The sequence below is a fragment of the Leucoraja erinacea genome, chromosome 31 (assembly GCF_028641065.1).
Source record: "Leucoraja erinacea ecotype New England chromosome 31, Leri_hhj_1, whole genome shotgun sequence".
NCBI classification, from domain to species: domain Eukaryota; kingdom Metazoa; phylum Chordata; class Chondrichthyes; order Rajiformes; family Rajidae; genus Leucoraja; species Leucoraja erinaceus.
Genome location: NC_073407.1, coordinates 4,738,640 through 4,759,495, shown reverse-complemented (window position 1 = coordinate 4,759,495; position 20,856 = coordinate 4,738,640). Strand labels below are relative to the sequence as shown.

At 46.9% G+C, this 20,856-nt stretch overlaps 1 protein-coding gene across 3 annotated transcripts in view; it reads left to right on the top strand.

Moving 5' to 3' along the window:
- Positions 1-20,856, top strand: part of ralgps1 (Ral GEF with PH domain and SH3 binding motif 1) — a 679,800-nt gene that overhangs the window by 295,926 nt on the left and 363,018 nt on the right. For all 3 annotated transcript variants that reach the window (XM_055659791.1, XM_055659790.1, XM_055659792.1), the window contains one exon: positions 477-603. In XM_055659791.1, coding sequence (XP_055515766.1) covers positions 477-603 — 127 coding nt within the window. The remainder of the gene's footprint in view (positions 1-476; positions 604-20,856) is intronic.

Genomic DNA, 20,856 nt, shown 5'->3' with positions numbered 1-20,856 from the left:
GGGGAGATAGATTAGCCATGATTGAATGGTGGAGTAGACTTGATGGGCAAAATGGCCTAATTCTACTCCTACCACATGATCTTATAATTAGCAGAATCAGGGTATATGGGGAGAAGGCAGGAATGGGGTACTGATTGGGGATGATCAGCCATGATCACATTGAATGGTGGTACTGGCTCGAAGGGCTGAATGGCCTACTCCTGCCCCTATTGTCTATTGTCTACTGTCTATGATCTTATGAGTTCTGGTGAGTGTGGCTGATAATTGGTTTTCCTTCGGGAGCGACCTTGTGCCCCTCCAGGTCAAAACCTTGTTTGATGTTGGCCTCCCATCGAAGCGACGAGACTACTCCACTCCTGTGACCAGTCAGGACGAGAGCAATGGTGTCTGGGCTGTGGCAACCGCCCCACTTCTCTTGACTTCCGTAGATTAAGACAAACACCTGACCATGTGGTTTGCTTTGCCTCCTCTTGCAGCTGGTCAGTCGGAAAGACAAAGCCACCTTTGAGAAGTTGGATTATCTGGTGACGAAAGAAGACAACTACAAGAGAATGCGGGAGTTCATCAGCAGCTTGAGAATGGTCCCCTGCATCCCCTATTTGGGTAAGTCCAAAGCCTGGCCGCTGGAGCGTAAACCAAGCTCCGGGCGCCAGGGAGAAGAGGAGGAAGGAATAATATTGTGCTGTATTTGATGTACATCGCTGACAGTCAGGTTGAATTTTCGAACGTCGGGTGTGATGACGCGACTTTCTCTGCTGAAATGATGTCTTTCGCCACCAGATGCGAATCATCGGTTCTTGGGGGAGATTGAGAAAGATCACTCCCCACACAAAAAAGGCGCAAGGAGGTTTAATCTGGGGTTGTTGATGCCTGAGTGTGGCTTTGTTTGATCCCACCAGCGCGCCTGCAGTGTTTGCCTGGTTTATGAATCTGCTCACCTTGTGACATAAATTGGGAGAGAGTTTCTGCCGTTGAGCTCGGTTGCAGGTGACTGCGATCGTTGGCAGGGTTTGTTTTCACTCACCCCTGCACACGATGGATCATTTAACAGGAGCTTTCGATTTAAGGTTTACGATTTGAGGGATGGCTTGTCGGATTGAAGTGGGAGTGTGACGTTAGCCTTCTTGTACGTCTCCAAACCCTCCTGCCTCTCTGTGTTTGATTTTCATTTTTATTTCGCTGACATGTTTACTGATGTTGGGACATTAACAAATGGCCGGGCCTCTCGGATTTCAGACAGAAAATCATTTTTATTATGTAATAAATGCTGATCACCAGGAAGGTTCCCGAGTGACGATCCCACCTGGGTCTTCGCAACAGCTGGAGGCCAGATCGCTTTAAAAACTACTAGCTTTAACCTCTTGAACCCCTTGGATCACGTCAGCTTAATTCCTTTCAGATCAAGAGAGTTTCCAGCCCATACTAGACAATAAATGTTTTTGTACTCCACTATAAAAGTCAAACTGCTCATAATGTTGATATGTGGCACTGTACCAGAACCCAGACGCGAGCCATCTAATCGATTATTCCTTTGGTTCTCTTTTGTACTCTCAATATTTTGATCTTTGATGCGGCACAGTAATTGCAACAGGAACAAAAGTTTCTGTCTTAAAAAAAAAACTACAGATTGTAGTTTAGTATGTTGCAAACTAGTCATCCAATCTTGCACGTCTGTTAAACGTACAGGGTGGCACAGTGGTGTGAGCATGGCACAGTGGTGTGAGTGTGGCAGCATGGCACAGTGGTGTGAGTGTGCCACAGTGGTGTGAGTGTGGCACAGTGGTGTGAGTGTGGCACAGTGTGAGTGTGGCACAGTGGTGCGAGTGTGGCACAGTGGTGTGAGTGTGGCACAGTGGTGTGAGCGTGGCACAGTGGTGTGAGTGTGGCACAGTGGTGTGAGCATGGCACAGTGGTGCGAGTGAGGCACAGTGGTGTGAGTGTGGCACAGTGGTGTGAGTGTGGCACAGTGGTGTGTGTGTGGCACAGTGGTGTGAGTGTGGCACAGTGGTGTGAGTGTGGCACAGTGGTGTGGCACAGTGGTGTGAGTGTGGCACAGTGGTGTGAGTGTGGCACAGTGGTGTGAGTGTGGCACAGTGGTGTGAGTGTGGCACAGTGGTGTGAGTGTGGTGTGAGTGTGGCACAGTGGTGTGAGTGTGGCACAGTGGTGTGAGTGTGGCACAGTGTGGCACAGTGGTGTGAGTGTGGCACAGTGGTGTGTGTGTGGCACAGTGGTGTGTGTGTGGCACAGAGGTGTGAGTGTGGCAGAGTGGTGTGAGTGTGGCACAGTGGTGTGTGTGTGTGGGCACAGTGGTGTGTGTGTGGCACAGTGGGGTGTGTGTGGCACAGTATGAGCATGGGCACAGTGGTGTGTGTGTGGCACAGTGGTGTGATTGTGGCACAGTGTGAGTGTGGCACAGTGGTGTGAGTGTGGCACAGTGTGAGCGTGGCACAGTGTGAGCATGGCACAGTGGTGTGAGTGTGGCACAGTGTGAGTGTGGCACAGTGGTGTGAGTGTGGCACAGTGGTGTGAGTGTGGCACAGTGGTGTGAGTGTGGCACAGTGGCACAGCTGGTGGAGCCACAGTTCAGTTCAGTTTATTGTCACATGTACTGAGGTACAGTGAAAAGCTTTTGTTGCGTGCTATCCAGCCAGCAGAAAGACAATACATGATTACAATTGTGCCATTTACAGTGTGTAGATACATGATAAGGGAATAATGTTTAGTGCAAGGTCAAGCCAGCAAAGTCCGATCAAAGATAGTCCGAGGGTCACCAATGAGGTAGATTAGTAGCTCAGCTCTGCTCTCTGGTTGTGGTAGGATGATTCAGTTGCCTGATAACAGCTGGGAAGAAACTGTTCCTGAATCTGGAGGTGCGCGTTTTCCCACTTCTACACCTTTTGCCTGATGGGAGAGGGGAGAAGAGGGAGTGACCAGGGTGCAACTCGTCCTTGATTATGCTGCTGGCCTTGCCAAGGCAGCATGAGGTGTAAACAGTTAATAGAAGGAAGGTTGGTTTGCGTGATACCAGAGAGCCTGGTTCGATCCTCGGGCACTGTCTGTGTGGCGTTTGCACGTTCTCCCTGTGACTGCGTGGGCTTTCTCTGTGTGCTCCAGTTTCCTCCCACATCTTTAAGATAAAGATGCAAATAACAGTGGCACAGCTGGGAATGCCATTGCCTCACAGCGCCAGAGACCCGGGTTCGATCCTGACCTCAGGTGCTGTCTGTGTGGAGTTTGCATGTTCTCCCTGTGACCGTGTGGGTTTTCCCGGGTGCACTGGGTTCCTCCCAGATCCCAATGGCGTGGCCCTCTGTAAATCGCCGTCTAATTGGCCCCCTGTAAATCACCCCTAATGTGCCTTCATTACAAGATGACATCCTGAAGATATGACGTGGTCTCTGTACCCCCGATCAATACCTTTCTGTATTCTCTTCCAATCTGAATAGAATAATAATGCTGCATACCAAAGAATCCCCAAAGTGGTACATATCTCTCTGCTTTAGTTTAGTTTAGTTTAGTTTAGTTTAGAGATACAACATAGAAACAGGCCCTTCAGTCCACTGAGTCTGTGCTGACCAGCGATCCCCGCACATTAACGACACTCTACACACACTAGGGGCAATTTACATTTATACCAAGCCAATTAGGCTACAAACCTGTACATCTTTGGAGTGTAGGAGTAAACCGAAGATCCCTGAGAAATCCCACGTGGCCACAGGGAGAAGGTACAAACTCCGTACAGACAGCAACCGTACTCAGGATCGAACCCAGGTCTCCGGTGCTGTAAGCGCTGTAAGGCAGCAACTCTACCGCTGAGCCACCGTGCTGCCCTAATGCTGAAGGGCATTTTGACATATAGGCACTTGCAGTCTGATTTTGAAATCAGACTTTTGAGGAATGTGATACGGCAGGAGTGCTATTTTAATGTACGCTGTGAGCTCGGAATAAGTCTAACTCTCTCTGGGTTTATTTTGGCCGGTCTCTATATTGAGCGGTATTTCTGACGTGTGCTTTCTGAGATAATTCCCCCTGACAAACGATCTCCTCAAAACATGGTCAAATCAAAATGAACATTTTCATTGCAGGGTGGCACAGCAGCGCAGCGGGTAGAGCTGCTGCCTGCCAGTGCCAGAGACCCGGGTTCGACCCTGACCTCAGGTGTTGTCTGTGTGGAGTTTGCACGTTCTCCTGGTTGCCGTGTGGGTTTTCTCCGGGTGCTCCGGTTTCCTTCCGCATCCTGAAGACTTGCGGGTGTTCAGGTTAATTGGCCCCTAGTGTGTAGCGAGCGGATGAGAAAGTGGGATAAGGTAGAACTAGTGTGAGCAGGTGATCGATGGTCAACGTGGACTCGGTGGGCTGAAGGGCCTGTTTCCAGGCTGTAACTTGAAAACTAAAACAACCAATTTGGGAGGGGTGCTGCATCTGTAAAAGTCTGGCACTGCGGGCATTGAATGCCATCCCCGGGCTGAGTGCTCCCTGGCAGTGCCTCTGGTCACCCGACCACCGCCTCAAGCTGCAGGCTCACCGTGAGGGGCTTCACACAGGGGCCTGTTTCATTGCGGCAGAAGGTGACCACTGGGGTTTTGAGATGTGTTTTCATCGCAGTGAGTTGTGGTTGTAGCTCAGTCCATCAAACAGGCCGGGACCCCCACCCCAACTATTGACTACATCCATACTTCGGAAAAGCAGCGAACATGATCAAAAACTTTCTCCACCCCCGTTATTCCATCTTCTCCATGCTCCCATCTTGCAGAAGATAGAAACATTGAAAATAGGTGCAGGAGTAGGCCATTCGGCCCTTCGAGCCAACACCGCCATTCAATATGATCATGGCTGATCATTCCAAATCAGTACCCCGTTCCTGCTTTCTCCCCATATCCCTTGATTCCTGTTAGCCCTAAGTGCTCTATCTAACTCTCTCTTGAAAACATCCAGTGAATTGGCCTCGACTGCCTTCTGTGGCAGAGGGTTCCACAGATTCGCAACTCAAGATACAGAAGCTTGAATGTGTGCACTACCACAGCATCTTCCCCACTGATCTCAGACTTCTGATCGGTCCTTTTGTAATCCTGGGTAGTGTCCGATCTGTCCTGGATCTCTCTTGACCAGCCCCTCAGTGCTGAGGTAAGGACCCTTTATCCCTTTATCCGAATTCCGGCAGAGAAACTGGAGACAACTCGCTGACCCAAGATCCTGCTTTTTGGAAGCAGAATCCTGAAAACTGATATGCGAGGAAAAACACAGGGAGCGTTCACTTGCCTCGCAGTGGGATGTGGAGCAGAGGCACAGACTGCTGGAGTAACTCAGCAGGACAGACAGCATCTCTGGAGAGAAGGAATGGGTCGAGGCCCTTCTCCAGACTGTGGAACAGAGGAAATGCTTTGGGGTCAAGAAAGCTTCTCGTTCTACCAGTGCTACATAGACCCAGCATTTAGTTTTTATTTCATCAGCTTTTGCACAAGGAAGGTTAAGGAACACTCACTAGTAAATATTACTTTGAGACCATGTTCAAAGAGGTAGCAGTCACCGTGTTAGTCCAGCATGGATTCTCTCTATGTTTAAACTGGTCCTGTCCTGAGGATTTAGTTTGTGGCCATAAGTGATAGGAGCAGAATTAGATCATTTCTATTCTGCCATTCAATCATGGCTGGTCTATCTTTCCCTCTCAACCCCATTCTCCTGCCTTCTCCTCATAACCCCTGACAGCCGTACTAATCAACAATCTGTTAATCTCCACCTTAAAATACCCAATGACTTGGGGCGGCACAGTGGCGCAGCGGTAGAGTTGCTGCCTTACAGCGCCAGAGACCCGGGTTCGATCCTGACTACAGGTGCTGTCTGTATGGAGTTTGTATGTTCTTCCTGTGACCGCGTGGGTTTTCTGATGTGTGCTCCGGTTTCCTCCCACACTCCAGAGGTGTGCGGGTTTGTAGGTTAATTGATCTCTGTAAATTGCCCCTAGTGTGCAGGGAGTGGATGCGAAAGTGGGACAACATAGAACGGGTGATCGATGGTCGGCGCAGACACGGTGGGCCTGTTTCCATGCTGCATATTTTTTATTTATTTATATAATTATTTTTATTCAGAAGCATACGTACAAATAATAATAAGCGACAATTTAATTACAGATTTCTTACATAGCTTCAGTTTTGTTTTCAGAGTAAAGATAAAGGGAGAAAGAGATGAGAGAAAGTAATGGAAAGAGAAGAAGAAGAGAGAAAATTTTTTAAAAAAAGGAGACGCAGAGAGAAACTACCAATGACAAGATTATTTAGAGAGATTTATCTGGGGAATGTTGAGTGTAACTATTCATCCAATCCCAAACTCAGGTTTCAACCCTGATTATGAGTTAAACCAGTTTACCTTTTCAAATGTTCAATAAATGGAGACCTCCATGCTGCATATTTAAACTAAACTAAACCAAACTAAACTGAGACACTAAATGTTCACAATAATCGGAGTGCAGCTCCGTATAACTAGCCAAAGTGATGGATTGTGTGAGATTGTGTGGATTGTGGACTGAACTCCTGGCTTTATGTTATGGCTGCTACTAATTCCTTGCAGTTGCATGAGCCTAAACCCTTTGTGGAGGCATTGACAGGAGGCCTACAAGCTGTGTAATGATTCATCTAACGCTGAACTTCGCCTGCGATTCCGGACAGACTGTGTCTGAGAACTTTGTTGAAACCACTTTTCTATACCAGATCATATCAGACTCTAACTTTCCAATGTGTAGGAAAGAACTGCAGGTGCTGGTTTAAATCGAAGATAGACACAAAATGCTGGAGTAACTCAGCGGGACAGTCAGCATCTCTGGGGAGAAAGAATAGGTGACGTTTCGGGTCGATGTCTGAAGAAGTGTCTCGACACGAAACAGCACCCATTCCTTCTCTCCAGCAATGCTGCCTGTCTCGCTGAGTTACTCCAGCTTTTTGTGTCTATCTAACTATCCAATTCTGTCTGCCATCGTAAGAGAAGGGTGGCCAACCATCTTGCTATTCACTTCATTCCTGCTTGGCAGAGGCTCATTTCTCAATAGGAAAGAGAAAATCTCAACACTTTGCAGAAACCATGTATCGACACCAACAATGGACCATTGTGGGCTCCACATTTCCTTCATCATCATTGCCTTCTGCATATCCTCCATTCATTTGCCCAAAGTACCGTCAATATCTCTCGTTCCTCTTTCTCCTGACTCTGAGTCTGAAGAAGGGTCTCAACCTGAGATCTCACCTATTCCTTTCCTTCAGAGAAGCTGCCTGACCCGCTGATTTACGCCAGCTGTTTACTCCTGAGTTACTCCTGAGTTACCCCAGCTTCCCTACCATGTCTATCTTCAGTTTAAACCAGCATCTGCAGTTCCTTCCTCCACATCTATCTGCACCATCTGTTCAGCCAGTTGCCTTCAATAATATTTGTCTAATTTTACATTAAGCAGATGGTGGGTCCTGTTTCAGGATCACCCTTTAATTCCCACTTGAATTCAGAAATAAGGCCTTTTTTTTCCATGTACTGATTAAAACTGGAAACTGAAACTTGACCCAATACCTCCCAACTTGGAAAATGGTATTTTATCTTTTCTCACTCTGCGTCAGCAATAAGTGCCAACTAAGCAGAATTTAAACCTTCATTTGTTTTGTGTTGTGAATGCTCATCTTAATCACCGATCAATCTCACCGGTCTGTTTTGCAGTGGTGCGAGGAAGAGTGGGGGGCCTTGACCTGTACTCGCTGGGGTTTGGAAGGGTGAGGGTTGAATCTCATTCAAACCTACCGAATAATGAAAGGCCCAGATAGAGTGGATGGGGAGACAAAAATGCTGGAGAAACTCAGCCGGTGAGGCAGCATCCATGGAGCGAAGGAAATAGGCGACGTTTCGGGCCGAAACCCTTTCAGAAGCCTCTCAGATACAGTTCAAGTGTAGAGCAGCACTACACTCAGACAGTATACAGAGTCACCGGTTTTCCTCCGCTAACTGAAATTAAGATGCGACACAGTGTCACAGCTGGAAGTGCTGCTGCCTCACAGTTCTTGAGACTGAGGTTCGATCCTGATCTCAGGTGCTCTCTGTACGGAGTTTGCATGTTCTCCTGTGACTGCGTGGATTTCTTCCGAGTGCTCCAGTTTCCTCGCACATCCCAAAGATGTGCGGGTTTGGGGGTTAATTGGCCTCTCTAAATCGCAGGGAATGGATTTGAAAGCGGGATAACACGTGTGAACGGGTGATCAATGGACATCGTGGACTCGGTGGGCTGAAGGGTCTGTTTCCATGCTGCTTATTTTAACTAAACTAAACTAAACTAAACGAAAGAGACACAAGATGCTGGAGTAACTCAGCGGGCCAGGCAGCATCTCTGGAGAGAAGGAATGGGTGAGATTTTGTATTGAGACCCTTCTTCAGACTCTGAGGGTCTCGAACCGAAACGTCATGCATTCCTTCTCTCCAGAGATGCTGCCTGCCCCGCTGAGTTACTCCAGCATTTTGTGTCTATCTTTGGGTTAAACCAGCATCTGCAGATCCTTCATAAATTAAACTAAACGGGATGAGTAAGTGGGATTACATGGAACTGGTGTGAATGGGTGATCGATGGTCAGTGTGGATTCGGTGGGTTGAGGGGCTGTGCTCATACGCCATGCTGTTCTCTAAAGAAATGAAAGCCATGATAACAGTTTCTGCTCTTGGATTCGTGTTAATGAAGTTGTTTTGACCCGAAACGTCGCCAGCCCATTCCCTCTGCAAACAAATCCCTGAGTTCCTCCAGCATTTTGTGTTTGACTCATCAATCCGGTGCCTGAGGTCTCTTGTGTCTTAGCTTTTATCTCTGTTGTTGCCATGTCAATGAATGACAGAAACCAAAGGTTGATTTATTTGGCGACTGTATCTTTGCTATGATGTTATGCACCTGAGATGCCCAAAAATGATAATAACCAGAAGAATACCTCTGAACTAAATTGGAACCACAAACAAAAGCTGGAAGGTTTAAGCCTAACAGATGTGCCAGATTATATACAAAGTGCTGGAGTAACTCAGCGGGTCAGGCAGCATCCCTGGAGGACATGGATAAGTGACCTTTCGGGTCGAGACCCGTCTTCAGGCTCAATTAGTCAATTCAGACAGGTTACACATGCCTTTTGTATGCGGGCGAGGAGAGGGTCGTGGGTTCGCTGGTGGATCAGCATGTCCAAGGATGGCGATGACTGGAGTCCTGCTGCAGCCTGGGGATTGCCAGGCATGGACACTGTTCATAATACCTAGAACGTGGACTGGACTTTGAAAATGACACCAAAACATGGCACCTCTTGCATGTGGGATTAGCAGTGGGTTCAATGATTCATTGAACTAGTGGCGCAGAGGTAGAGTTGCTGCCTTACAGCGCCAGAGACCCGGGTTCGATCACGACAACGGGTGCTGTCTGTACGGAGTTTGCACGTTCTCCCCATGACCTGCAGAAACAGGCCCTTTCGGCCCACCGGGTCCGCGCCGACCAGCGATCCCCACACATTAACATGATCCTACTCCCAAGTTTTACATTCACCAAGTCAATTAACCTACAAACCTGTACATCTTTGGGCTGTGGGAGGAAACCGAAGATCTCAGAGAAAACCCACGGGGAGAACGTACAAACTCCACACAGACAGCACCCGTAGTCAGGATCGAACCCGGGTCTCCAGCGCTGCAAGCGCTGTAAGGCAGCAACTCTACCGCTGCGTCACCATGTTAATGTGCAGGGATCGCTGGTCGGTGCGGACTCGGTTGGCCGAAGGGCCTCTTTCTGCGCTGTATCTCTAAACTAAAACTAACATTATTTCTACACAATTTGCTAATTGGGGATGTGCTTGGTGTATGGCAATACTCGAGTGGACTGTTTAAAGGAAAATAATTTCACTGTGCGTTTGCACTTTGCACACGTGACAGTCAAAGCACCGTTGAACCATTGAACTGAACCGGGTTCATTTGAAGAGCTCAATCATGAAGTCCCACATTTTTCTCACCGGTACACAACGTTCTTGATAACCTATTCCTAGGTGTTTTCTGTCTTGGAGTCTTCTCAAGCTTTTAGTAATTCTTCTTTCTGCCATGTCCAGCTAAACTCGTGGGAGAGTCTAGAACCAGAGGTCACAGCCTCAGAATAAAAGGACGTTCCTTTAGGAAGGAGATGAGGAGGAATTTCTTTGGTCAAAAAGAAGTAAATCTGTGGAATTCATTGCCACAGAAGGCTGTGGAGGTCAAGTCAATGAATATTTTTACGGCAGAGATGGATAGATTCTTGATAAGTACAGGAGTCAGGGGTTATGGGGAGAAGGCAGGAGAATGGGGTTGAGAGGGGAAGATAGATCAGCCATCATTGAATGGCAGAGTAGACTTGATGGGTCGAATTCTGCTCCTAACACTTATGAACATGAACTCTATCCTTTCAGTAATGTGGGAACTGTGCACAGTGTTCCGGATGAAATGTGGCTCATGGTATATTTTGTGAGGAGATTACTTACTTTGATCTGCATTCTGTGCCTTTTTTTGTTACACAACCTAACATCCCATTAATCTCAATGCCAGTAGTCAGACGTTACTTTGATGTCCTATGAGATCCATCTACTCCTGAATCACAGATTAATTAAAGATGGTGCCTTAACAGTGGTTGTATGTGTGCTTCCTGCAAGCTGGACTCAACTGTAGCGAAAGATAATCTGGCCTTCCCTTCACTCGATCCCATTGGGGTTTGGGCTTGCTTGCGTCTCTAGCAGAGGTCACGGGATGCCGAGGCTGACTGCCTAGACTGTGTTTAATGCCTTACTAACATAAGCTTAGAATATTGTGAGCCGTTTTGGGCACCATATCTGGTGAAGGATGTGCTGGCTCTGAAGAGGGTCCAGAGGAGGTTTACGAGAATGATCCCAGGAATGAGTGGGTTAACATATGATGAGCGTTTGACGGCACTGGGCCTGTACTCGCTGGAGTTTAGAAGGATGAGAGGACATTGAAACATACCGAATAATGAAAGGCCTGGATAGAGTGGATGTGGAGAGGATGTTTCCATTCGTGGGAGAGTCTAGGACCAGAAGTCAAGAATGTTCTTTTTGGAAGGGGATGAGGAGGAATTTCTTTAGTCAGTGGGTGGTGAATCTGTGGAATTCTTTGCCACAGAAGGCTGTGGAGGCCATGTCAATAGATATTTTTAAGGCAGAGATAGATATATTCGATTAGTAAAGATGTTGGGGTTTATACACAATACACAATACACAATACAATTTATTTGTCACTTGAACCTCATAGAGGCTCAAGTGAAATGTTGTTTCTGCAGTCATACGTACAAGAAAAAAAAGACCCAAGACACAACACAATTTACACAGACATCCATCACAGCGCATCTCCACCTCGCTGTGATGGAAGGCAAAAAAAACGTATCTCTCCCCTGCACTTCCCTCTCCCCCCGATGTCAGAGTCAAAGTCAGAGCCCCCGGCGGGCGATAACAATTGTCCCGCGGCCATTATGGGGGAGAAGGCAGGAGAATGGGGTTAAGATGTTAAGATAGATCGGCCACAATTGAATGGCGGAGTAGACTTGATGGACCAAGTGGCCTAATTCTGTGCCTAGAACTTATGAGCATGAACATAGGAAGATAAAGTTATAGTTGGTCACCTGAGCATCCAACATGAACGATGATTCAGCCCCAGTCTCCTGCCCAATCCAATGACATTTAATTCTCGTAGCAAGACAAGATATTACCAAACCAAACGTTCTCAATGACTGAACATCCGGGGTTTTTCCGGGAACTGTGGTTTTCTCCCACATTCCCAATGCCGTGCAGGTATTTAGATTAATTAGCCTCTGTAAATTGTCCCTCGTGTGTAAGATAGAACTATGGGTGATCAGGCCGAGGGGTCTTCTTCCACTCCCTATCTCTAAACTAACAAAGTAAACGAAGCTTTGGACTGCATATGCTTTGAATCTCAAGAATCTATAAGATACACATGCATTTAGATGGACAAGGACTGATTATGGATAGTCAGCATGGTCTTGTACATGGGTGGTGGTGTCTCGTGAGTCTGATTGAGTTTTTCGAAGATGTGACCAAAAAGGTTGATGGTAGCTGAGCTGTAGATGATGAATGAACCGACTTCAGCAAAACGTTCGACGGTTCCGCATGGTAGGCTGCTCTGGAAGGTTAGCGTGAATGGGATCCAAGGAGAGATAGCTGAATGGATTGAAAATTGGCTTCATGAAAGGAAGCAGAGGGTGATGGTGGAATGCCTGTGATTGCCTGGATGCCTGTGTGTGAAAGTTGCAGCAGGATCTTGATGGGTTGGGCAGGTGGGCTGTGGAATGGTTTGTGCAATTGAATACTGAGAAGTGTGAGGTGTTGCATGTTGTGAAGTCCAACATGGGCAGAACCTACACAGTGAACGGTAGGGCTCTGGGGAGTGTTGTAGAGCAGAGGGACCAAGGAGTGCAGGTCCTTGAAAGTGGCATCACAGGTGGTCAAAAAGGTTTTTGAAACATTGACCTGAGTAGGTCATAGTATTGAGTATTGAAGATGGGAGGTCATATTGCACGTATATACGACGTTGGTGAGGCCACATTTAGAGTATTGTGTTCTGCTTTGGACACCATGTTATTGGAAAGATCTGTAGATGGGACAAGTTGGGCTGAAGGGCCCGTTTCCGCACTGTTCGACTATGACTAAAAAACAAACTACTGCATAAACTCAGTAGCTCAGGCAGCATCGGAGTCGAGGAAATAGATGGATGATGTTTCGGGTCAGGACCCTTCTTCACAGAAGAAGTTTCTCGACCTGAAACATACTCCGTCCATTTCCTCCACAGTTGCGACTTGATCCATTCAGTTCCTCTGGCAGAATGTTTTTATTGCGCACACCCTTGATAAGATGTGGTACTCAAAACATTGTAGCTACTGATGTGGCCTCATCAGCACTTTGCAAGTTTACAGCAGAGACACCAAAGGTAGACAAAAATGCTGGAGAAACTCAGCGGGTGAGGCAGCATCTATGGAGCGAAGGAATAGGTGACGTTTCGTGTCGAGACTCTTCTTCAGACTGTCTCGGCCTAAAACAGCACCTATTCCCTCGCTCCATAGATGCTGCCTCACCCGCTGAGTTTTTCCAGCATTTTTGTCTACCTTTGATTTTTCCAGCATCTGCAGTTCTTTCTTAATCTTTAGCAGAGACACCAGATCCTTGGATGTCTCAGGGGTAGCAATTAAAGATCGCCCATCTGCTTTTGATTTTGCTGTTCCTAGATGTCACTGGAAAGATGGTGTGTTTTTCTACAAAGAAGTGCCACACTTAAGAAGTCATGCTCTGTACGAAATACTGAGGGACATTTGTGTGACATCGTGAGATACAAATCTCCACTTCGCCTTTCAATATGGAATTATTTGGAAACATTGAACTGCTGATTGACAGAAAAATACATAAAATGCTGGAGTAACTCAGTGAGTAAATGGAGAACAAGGATAGGTGACGTTTTGGGTCGGGTCCCTTCTTCAGGGAATTATTTATGAATGGAAGATAGACACAAAATGCTGGAGTAACTCAGCGGGACGGGCCGCATCTCTGGAGAGAAGGGATGGGTGACGTTTCGGGTCGAGACCCTTCTGCATGTTGCAGTGAGACTGTGTAATGCTTCTTATATGTGTAGGAAGTAACTGCAGGTGCTGGAAATGCAAATTGGAGGAACAGCACCTCATATTTTGTATGGGCAGCTTGCAACCCAACGGTATGAATATTGACTTCTCTAACCAAGTAACCCTTGCATCCTCTCTCTCTCTCTCTCTGTCCCTCCCCCGCCTTAGTTGGCCTAGTAGTTTCACTGTCGTCCTATTGAGTTTCACTGTTTATCACTCGTTATCACCTCCCCACAGCCAACATTGGACCATTGTGGGCTCCTCCTTTTCTTGACCATCGTTGCTTTTTTCATATCTTTCATTCATTTGTTCCGTGTACCTTCGATATCTGTTTCCATCTCCCCTGACTCTCACCCTGACGAAGGGTCTCGACCCGAAACGTCACCTATTCCTTTTCTCCAGAGCTGCTGCCTGACCCGCAGAGTTACTCCAGCTTGTTGTGTCTATCTTTAATGCTTCTTATAGATGTGATCTTTACAAATATGACTCTGCGATGGAGCCTGTCTTGACATTTAAGCAATTACAGTTTGATCTTAAAATTAGACTTTTGCAGAAACTGATATGGTGGAAATACTATTTTAATATAGCCCTTTAGGGTTCATTTTGGCTGGACACTATATTGAGAGGTGTTTCTGACGCATGTAATCTTAGATGCAAAGATAATTCCTTTTTATTAATTACCGTTCTCTCCTTCAAATAAAGAAGGTCAAATGAAGATTAACATTGGACCTGTGTAGATAGTGGGGGGTGCATCAGTGCAACTCTTATACTGAAGGCACTGTGTGTCAACTTCAAAATGGACTTTGCTCACCTGCCAAGGGTTTGCAATGGTTCAGTGGTACCTTTGAAACCTACTGCCTCTACCACCCAGAGCTCATGAGAAGATCTGAATCAATGTTCGCTCCCTGTGGCCCCACCAGCCTGACTTGGAAATGTATCACCTTCATTCCTGAGGAAGTTAAAATGTCTGAAGGTGGATACATCACGTGGACCAGATGGAACACACCTAGAGTTGCCAACTTTCCCACTCCCAAATAAGGGACAAAAGGTCAAAATAAGGGACAAATTGTCGGCCGTGGCTGGGTGAATGATGAGTTGGCCCGGGTGCTGGACTGCACACAAAGCCCAGCCGGTGGGCCAGCTGAGGAATTTCGGCCCAGACCGCGAGATGTCGCGCGCAAAGTCCGACACTCCATGCAACTCATGAGCCGATGATGGGCCATGAGAAGGAAGGGTGGTGGTGTCGGCGGAAACGAAGGTCCGAAGGTCGGACAGCTGGAGGACTGCCGACCGACGGGGCCACGGGCGCTGCTGCTGCTGCACTCCATGGGCTGCACTACGCGACACGGTTGAGACGTGGCCGGGCGCGGCGCTCCGATCCCACAGTCCTCTTGACCCAAGTAGTAGCAGTCAAATATGGGGCAAGGGCGGTCCCATATGGAACAAACCAATTTAGCCCAATATATACGAGATGACCCAGATAATACGGGATAGTTGGTAACCCTAAATACACCCATTGTTTTGAGAGATGTCTGTCGTGAATGTGGAGGCATTAGTAGTGATATTTCAAGAATTTCTAGATTCAGGAATTGTTCCAGAGGACTGGAAATTTGCGAATATAATTCCCCAGTTTAAGAAGGGAGCAAGGCAAAAGAAAGGAAATGGTATGTCGATTAGTCTAACCTCAATGGTTGGTAGGATTTTAGAGTTCATCATTAAGGAGGTTTCGGGGCTTCTGGAAGCACCTGATAAAATAGGCCAAAGTCAGCATGGTTTTGTTAAGGGGGCATCTTGCCTGACAAATATATTGGAATTCTTTGTGACAAAGGACAATCAGTGGATGTTGTTTACCTGGGTTTTCAGAAGGCCTGTGATAAGGTGCCGCACATTTCCACCAATGTCTCTGATCATTTTATAGACAACTATTGCTTCTCCCCTCAACCCCCAACACTCCCAAGAAAACAACCCAAGTTTGTCCAAGCCTTCCTCAAAGCTGATACCCCTACTCCAGGCAGCGTTCTCCTCTGTACCCTCTCCGAAGCCTCCACATCCTTCCTGTAATGGGGCGACCAGAACTGCACGCAATAGTCCAATCCCGGCCTAACCAGAGTCCTATAAAGCTGCATCTTGACTCTTATACCCACTGCTCCATTCTTCTACCTCACCTTGAGAGGAGCGTGGGATGGGCAGCATATGATTACCTCGCTGGTGAATATAAAACAGAAAGTCCATGCTAATCAGAAATCATGTCATCGTCCAAAATTAATCTCCAACTTGTAGCAATTTGCTTTAAAATCACTTGCTGAGAGATCTGCGTAAACTGGGAGTGAAAACAGGGTAAACGATGTTACTGAATGAGGTCTGCTTTACGTTTCCAGTTCAAATGTGATTTTGAAGCATATTAATGTTCATGTTGCTGAATGCAATGGTATTTTTCTTTCTACTAATTTGGCTCAGAGCTGGCAGCTGATTTAAAAATTATTTATAATTCATGAACTGCAGCATAAGCTAGTTCTCCCATTCGGGGAATTTGCAATTAGAGTCCGCCGTGCAACTGAAGAAGGGTCCCGACTCGCAAGGTCACCTATACTTTATCTCCAGAGATGCTGCCTGACCCGCTGAGTTACTCCAGCACTTTGTGTCTTTATTTCCGAAACTTGACCTCCCTTTATAAATACGGTGACCACTACACTAACAATAATTTGTATTTGTGAGTCTCTCGGGTAAATAAAGTGTAAGCAGGCGGCCCAGTTGTACAGCGGTAGAGCTGCTGCCTTACAGCACCAGAGACTCGGGTTCCATCCTGAGTACAGAGTGCAGCGTACAGTGTCTGCACGTTCTCCCTGTGACCGCGTGGATTTTCTCTGGGTGCTCCGGTTTCCTCCAAGGACACTTTACACTCCAAAGACATGCAGCTTTGTAGGTTAATTGGCTCCTACAAATTGTAAATTATTCCTGGAGTGTAAGATAATGGCGGTGTACGGGGTGATCGCTGGCTACTCACTGGTTTCTGCTGTATGCATGCTCCCAACATCAGTCGATATAACCAACCAATTATTATTTATATCTCTCGTCTCCCTCTCCCGTGACTCTCAGTCTGAAGAAGGGCCTCGACCCGAAATGTCCCCAATTCCTTTTCTCCAGAGGTGCAGCCTGGCCCGCTGAGTTACTCCAGCTTTTTGTGTCTATCTTCGATGTAAACCAGCATCCTTCCTACACAATGATCCTTGCATTGCTGTATCTGGGACCCTGACGTGTGCAGGTTGGCTGATTGGGATCTGACTACACAAATAGCAATAAAAAGATGCAAAGTGCTGGAGTAACTCAGCGGGTCACGCAGCATCTCTATAGAACATGGTGACTTTTCAGATTGAGACCTTTCTTCAGAGTGGACCAGCACCTGGAGTTCTTTGTTTCTATTCAAATAGTGATGAATGTACTTCATCAGCTGTTTGGGACATTTGTAGGCTCAGGTTTATTATTCTCACATGTACCGAGGTACAGTGAAAAACAGGTGTGATAATACCAGACATAGATACAATCATGTCAGACTCAAGTTCAGTAGGGAGAGCGAAGGGGAAGATACAGAGTGCAGAATAGAGTTCTCAGCATTGCAGCAGAGACAGCGTCTAACTCAAGTAGAGTCGGTAGGGCAAAGGGGAAGATACAGAGTGCAAGAAAAGAGAGAGGAATGTTCTTTACAAATGTAACAATTATTTTTAGTTCTTTAATGGATGGAAAAGAAGTATAATTGCCATTCTGCTGCAAAGGTATCATCCCCCCGGGAGTGTTCTTCACTTCATCCCATAAAGACCCAGTGCAGTACATGTTGGTATGGATGATTACCAGAGACATGTGCTGGGTCAATGATGGTGAAATCATGGCGATGCTGATAGCCATCTGAATGACCGTCATATTCACCTCTCCACCCTCCCGTGGCTGTGTTGTCAGTGTGGTCCTAATGGAATTGATGGCATTTGCTGTTCAGATGAAGGAGATTACAATACGATAGAGCTTTATTTTTCCCAGGAGGGATATTGATCTGCTAACACAAAATACATGAAACAGGAATGAAAATGATTGGACATGGCAAAGTTGGGGGGGGGGGGGGGGGGGGGGGGAAGGGGGGGAGGGGAGTGTCTCAGTCTACCCCATGACAGAAGGGGGAGGAGTTGTACAGTTTGATAGCCACAGGGAAGAAGGATCTCCTGTGGCGTTCTGTGCTGCATCTTGGTGGAACCACTCTGTTGCTGAAGGTACTCCTCAGGTTGACCTGTGTGTCATGGAGACGGTGAGCTGTATTGTCCAGGATGCTCCGCAGTTTGAGGAGCATCCTCCCCTCCAAGGCCAACCTCCCATGAATCCAACTCCGACCCCAGCTCCAGATTGAAGGGAACAGCATGGAAACAGGCCCTTTGGCCCACCGAGTCTATGTAGACCATTGACCACCCGTTCTCACTAGTTCTATGTTAGATGTTCCCAACCTTTTTCATCCCGTTTACCCCTGGCAACTTTAATAGCATGTAACAATGTTATTTCACTTATTTATGAACAACTAATGATGAACAGATATACCAGAACCAAACACAGTCAGTCTTTGAGAAAAAAATGTACAAATCCAGAATCAACAAATTTACCCCCGGGATAGGTGAAATTTATCCCCTGGGTAGGTGAAATTTACCCCGTTGGGAACCCTTATTCTGTGTTATTTCTCTTTCACATCTACACCCTGCACATTAGGGATAATTTATAATTTTTTACCAAAACCAATTAACTTACAAACCCGAACGTCTTTGGGATGTGGAAGGAAACCGGAGCACCCAGAGAAAACCAGCGCAGTCACGGGAAGAACATGCAAGCTCCACACAGACAGCACCTGAGGTCAGGATCAATCCCGGATGAGGCAGCAGCTCCACCTCTGCACCATCGTGCTGCCCCACCGATGATAGTTGCAAATCTTCAAGAGTTTCCTGTGTTGTCACCACGTTGGATTGTCCCTCTTTGCAGCTGCCAATGTTAATCTGCATCAAGTGATGTCTTTATCAGCAACTGAACTGAATGTTACTGAAGAGGAACAACGCTAAACGTGCAGTGGGAAACGAAAATGTCAGGCAGTGGGACTGAATCTAAACTGATCGCATCCTTCAAATGAAGTCCCCCTTTTTTCATTGAAGAGTGAATGAACTGCAAGCTCCTCATGAAGTCAGAAAGTGCACAGAGCTTGTCAAAAGATAAACATTTCCATGTTGTCCTTATGACTCACAGCACCAGAGGCCGGCTCCACAGATTTATAAACATTGGAACCTGCCAGCTATTGACAGCATCGGACCTGCCAATGTGCACTGAGGCAGTTCTGCACTGTTGATTATAAAGATATGAAGAGTCTACGGCCCCATCTACAAACTCTTGCTGAGGTGAAGGCAGGAACGGGGTACTGATTGGGGATGATCAGCCATGATCACAGTGAATGGTGGTGCTGGCTCAAGGGGCCAAATGGCCTACTCCTGCACCTATTGTCTATTGTCAAACAGTGAGATAACCTCCTGTGGCCGGGGTTCTGGAACTCCGGCCGGAGCTGGCAGATCCGTTCCCACAGCCGATCTCCGAGGCCAACATTGCGGGCCGGTATCTCGGCCCCTGGGCGGACCATTCTGGTTTGTTGGTCTGGGAAAACGGATAATCCATTAAGGCTCTGAAACCAAAGGTGTGGGAAAATCAGTGGCGGATTGGTATTTATCATTGTGAAATGTACCGAGATGCAGTGAGCAACTTTGTTGTGCTGCTGCCCAGAGAAATCATACCATATGTGAGTATAATCATGAATGTATGAATGAATACGTTTATTGGCCAAGTATTCACATACAAGGAATTTGCCTTGGTGCTCCGCCCGCAAGTGACAACATGACATACAGTCACAGTTAGGAATGACTCATAAAACATTAAACATTAATAATAAAACATTATCAATTGAACATGTGAATTAAATATAATATCAGAGCAAAAGGAGGCTACAGATTTTTGGTTATTGAGTAGAGCTACTACTCATGGATAAAAACTGTTTTTATGTCTGGCTGTGGCGGCTTTGACAGTCCGGACTCGCCTTCCAGAGGGAAGTGATTCAAAGAGTTTGTGGCCAGGGTGAGAGGGGTCAGAGATGATCTTACCCGCTCGCTTCCTGGCCCTTGCAGTGTACAGTTCATCAATGGAGGGAAGGTTGCAGCTAATAGCCTTCTCAGCTGATCGGACGATTCGCTGCAGCCTCCAGATGTTGTGCTTGGTGGCTGAGCCAAACCAGACCATGATGGAGAAGGTGAGGACAGACTCTACGATGGCTAGATAGAATTGGACCACCATTGCCTGTGGCAGATTGTGCTTCCTCAGCTGCCGCAGGAAGTACATCCTCTGTCGTGCCTTTTTGACTGTGGAACTCGATGGTGGCCTCCCATTTAAGGTCCTTGGAGATGATGGTTCCCTGGAACTGAAAAGACTCCATAGATGTGACTGTGGTGTTGTTGATGTTGAGTGGGGTGAGGGGAGGGGGAGCTCCCTTTAAGTATACAGTCAATTCCAGTGTCTTAAGAGCATTGAGCTCCGGGTTGTTGCGATGGCACCAGGATGCCAGCTGCGACACTTCCTGTCTGTAGGCAGACTCCTCCCATCCTGGATCAGTCCAATCAGGGTTGTGTCGTCTGCAAACTTGAGAAGCTTGACAGAGGAGTCAGTGGAGGTGCAGTCATTGGTGTAGAGAGAGTAGAGGAGAGGGGAGAGTACGCAGCCTCGTGGTGCTCCTGTGCTGAGGGTTTGCGGGTCCGAGATCATGCCCTACAAAATCACAACAGGTGATGCAAAATGAGAAAAGAAGCAGCATGCACAGTGTAGTGTAGAGAGGTTGTTCATGATGCTGATGGCAGTGGGAAATAACTGTTCTTAAATGACGTGTGCTTTCAAACTTGTATATCTTCTGCCCAACTTATTGTCAAGGGACTTCAGCTTTAGTTTCTTTATTTCGCCTTCCATCACAGTGAGGAATGTGTAGGAGTCACTGTGGTGGATGTTCGTGTTAAAATGTGTCTTTGAGTGATCTGTTGCTTTTAATTGTATGACTGACCTGGCCAATGAAATTCCTCGTATGTTGCGAAACATACTTGGCGAATAAAGTGTGATTCTGATTCTGATTCTTATTGTTATTGTCACACAAAAAGACCATTGCAAT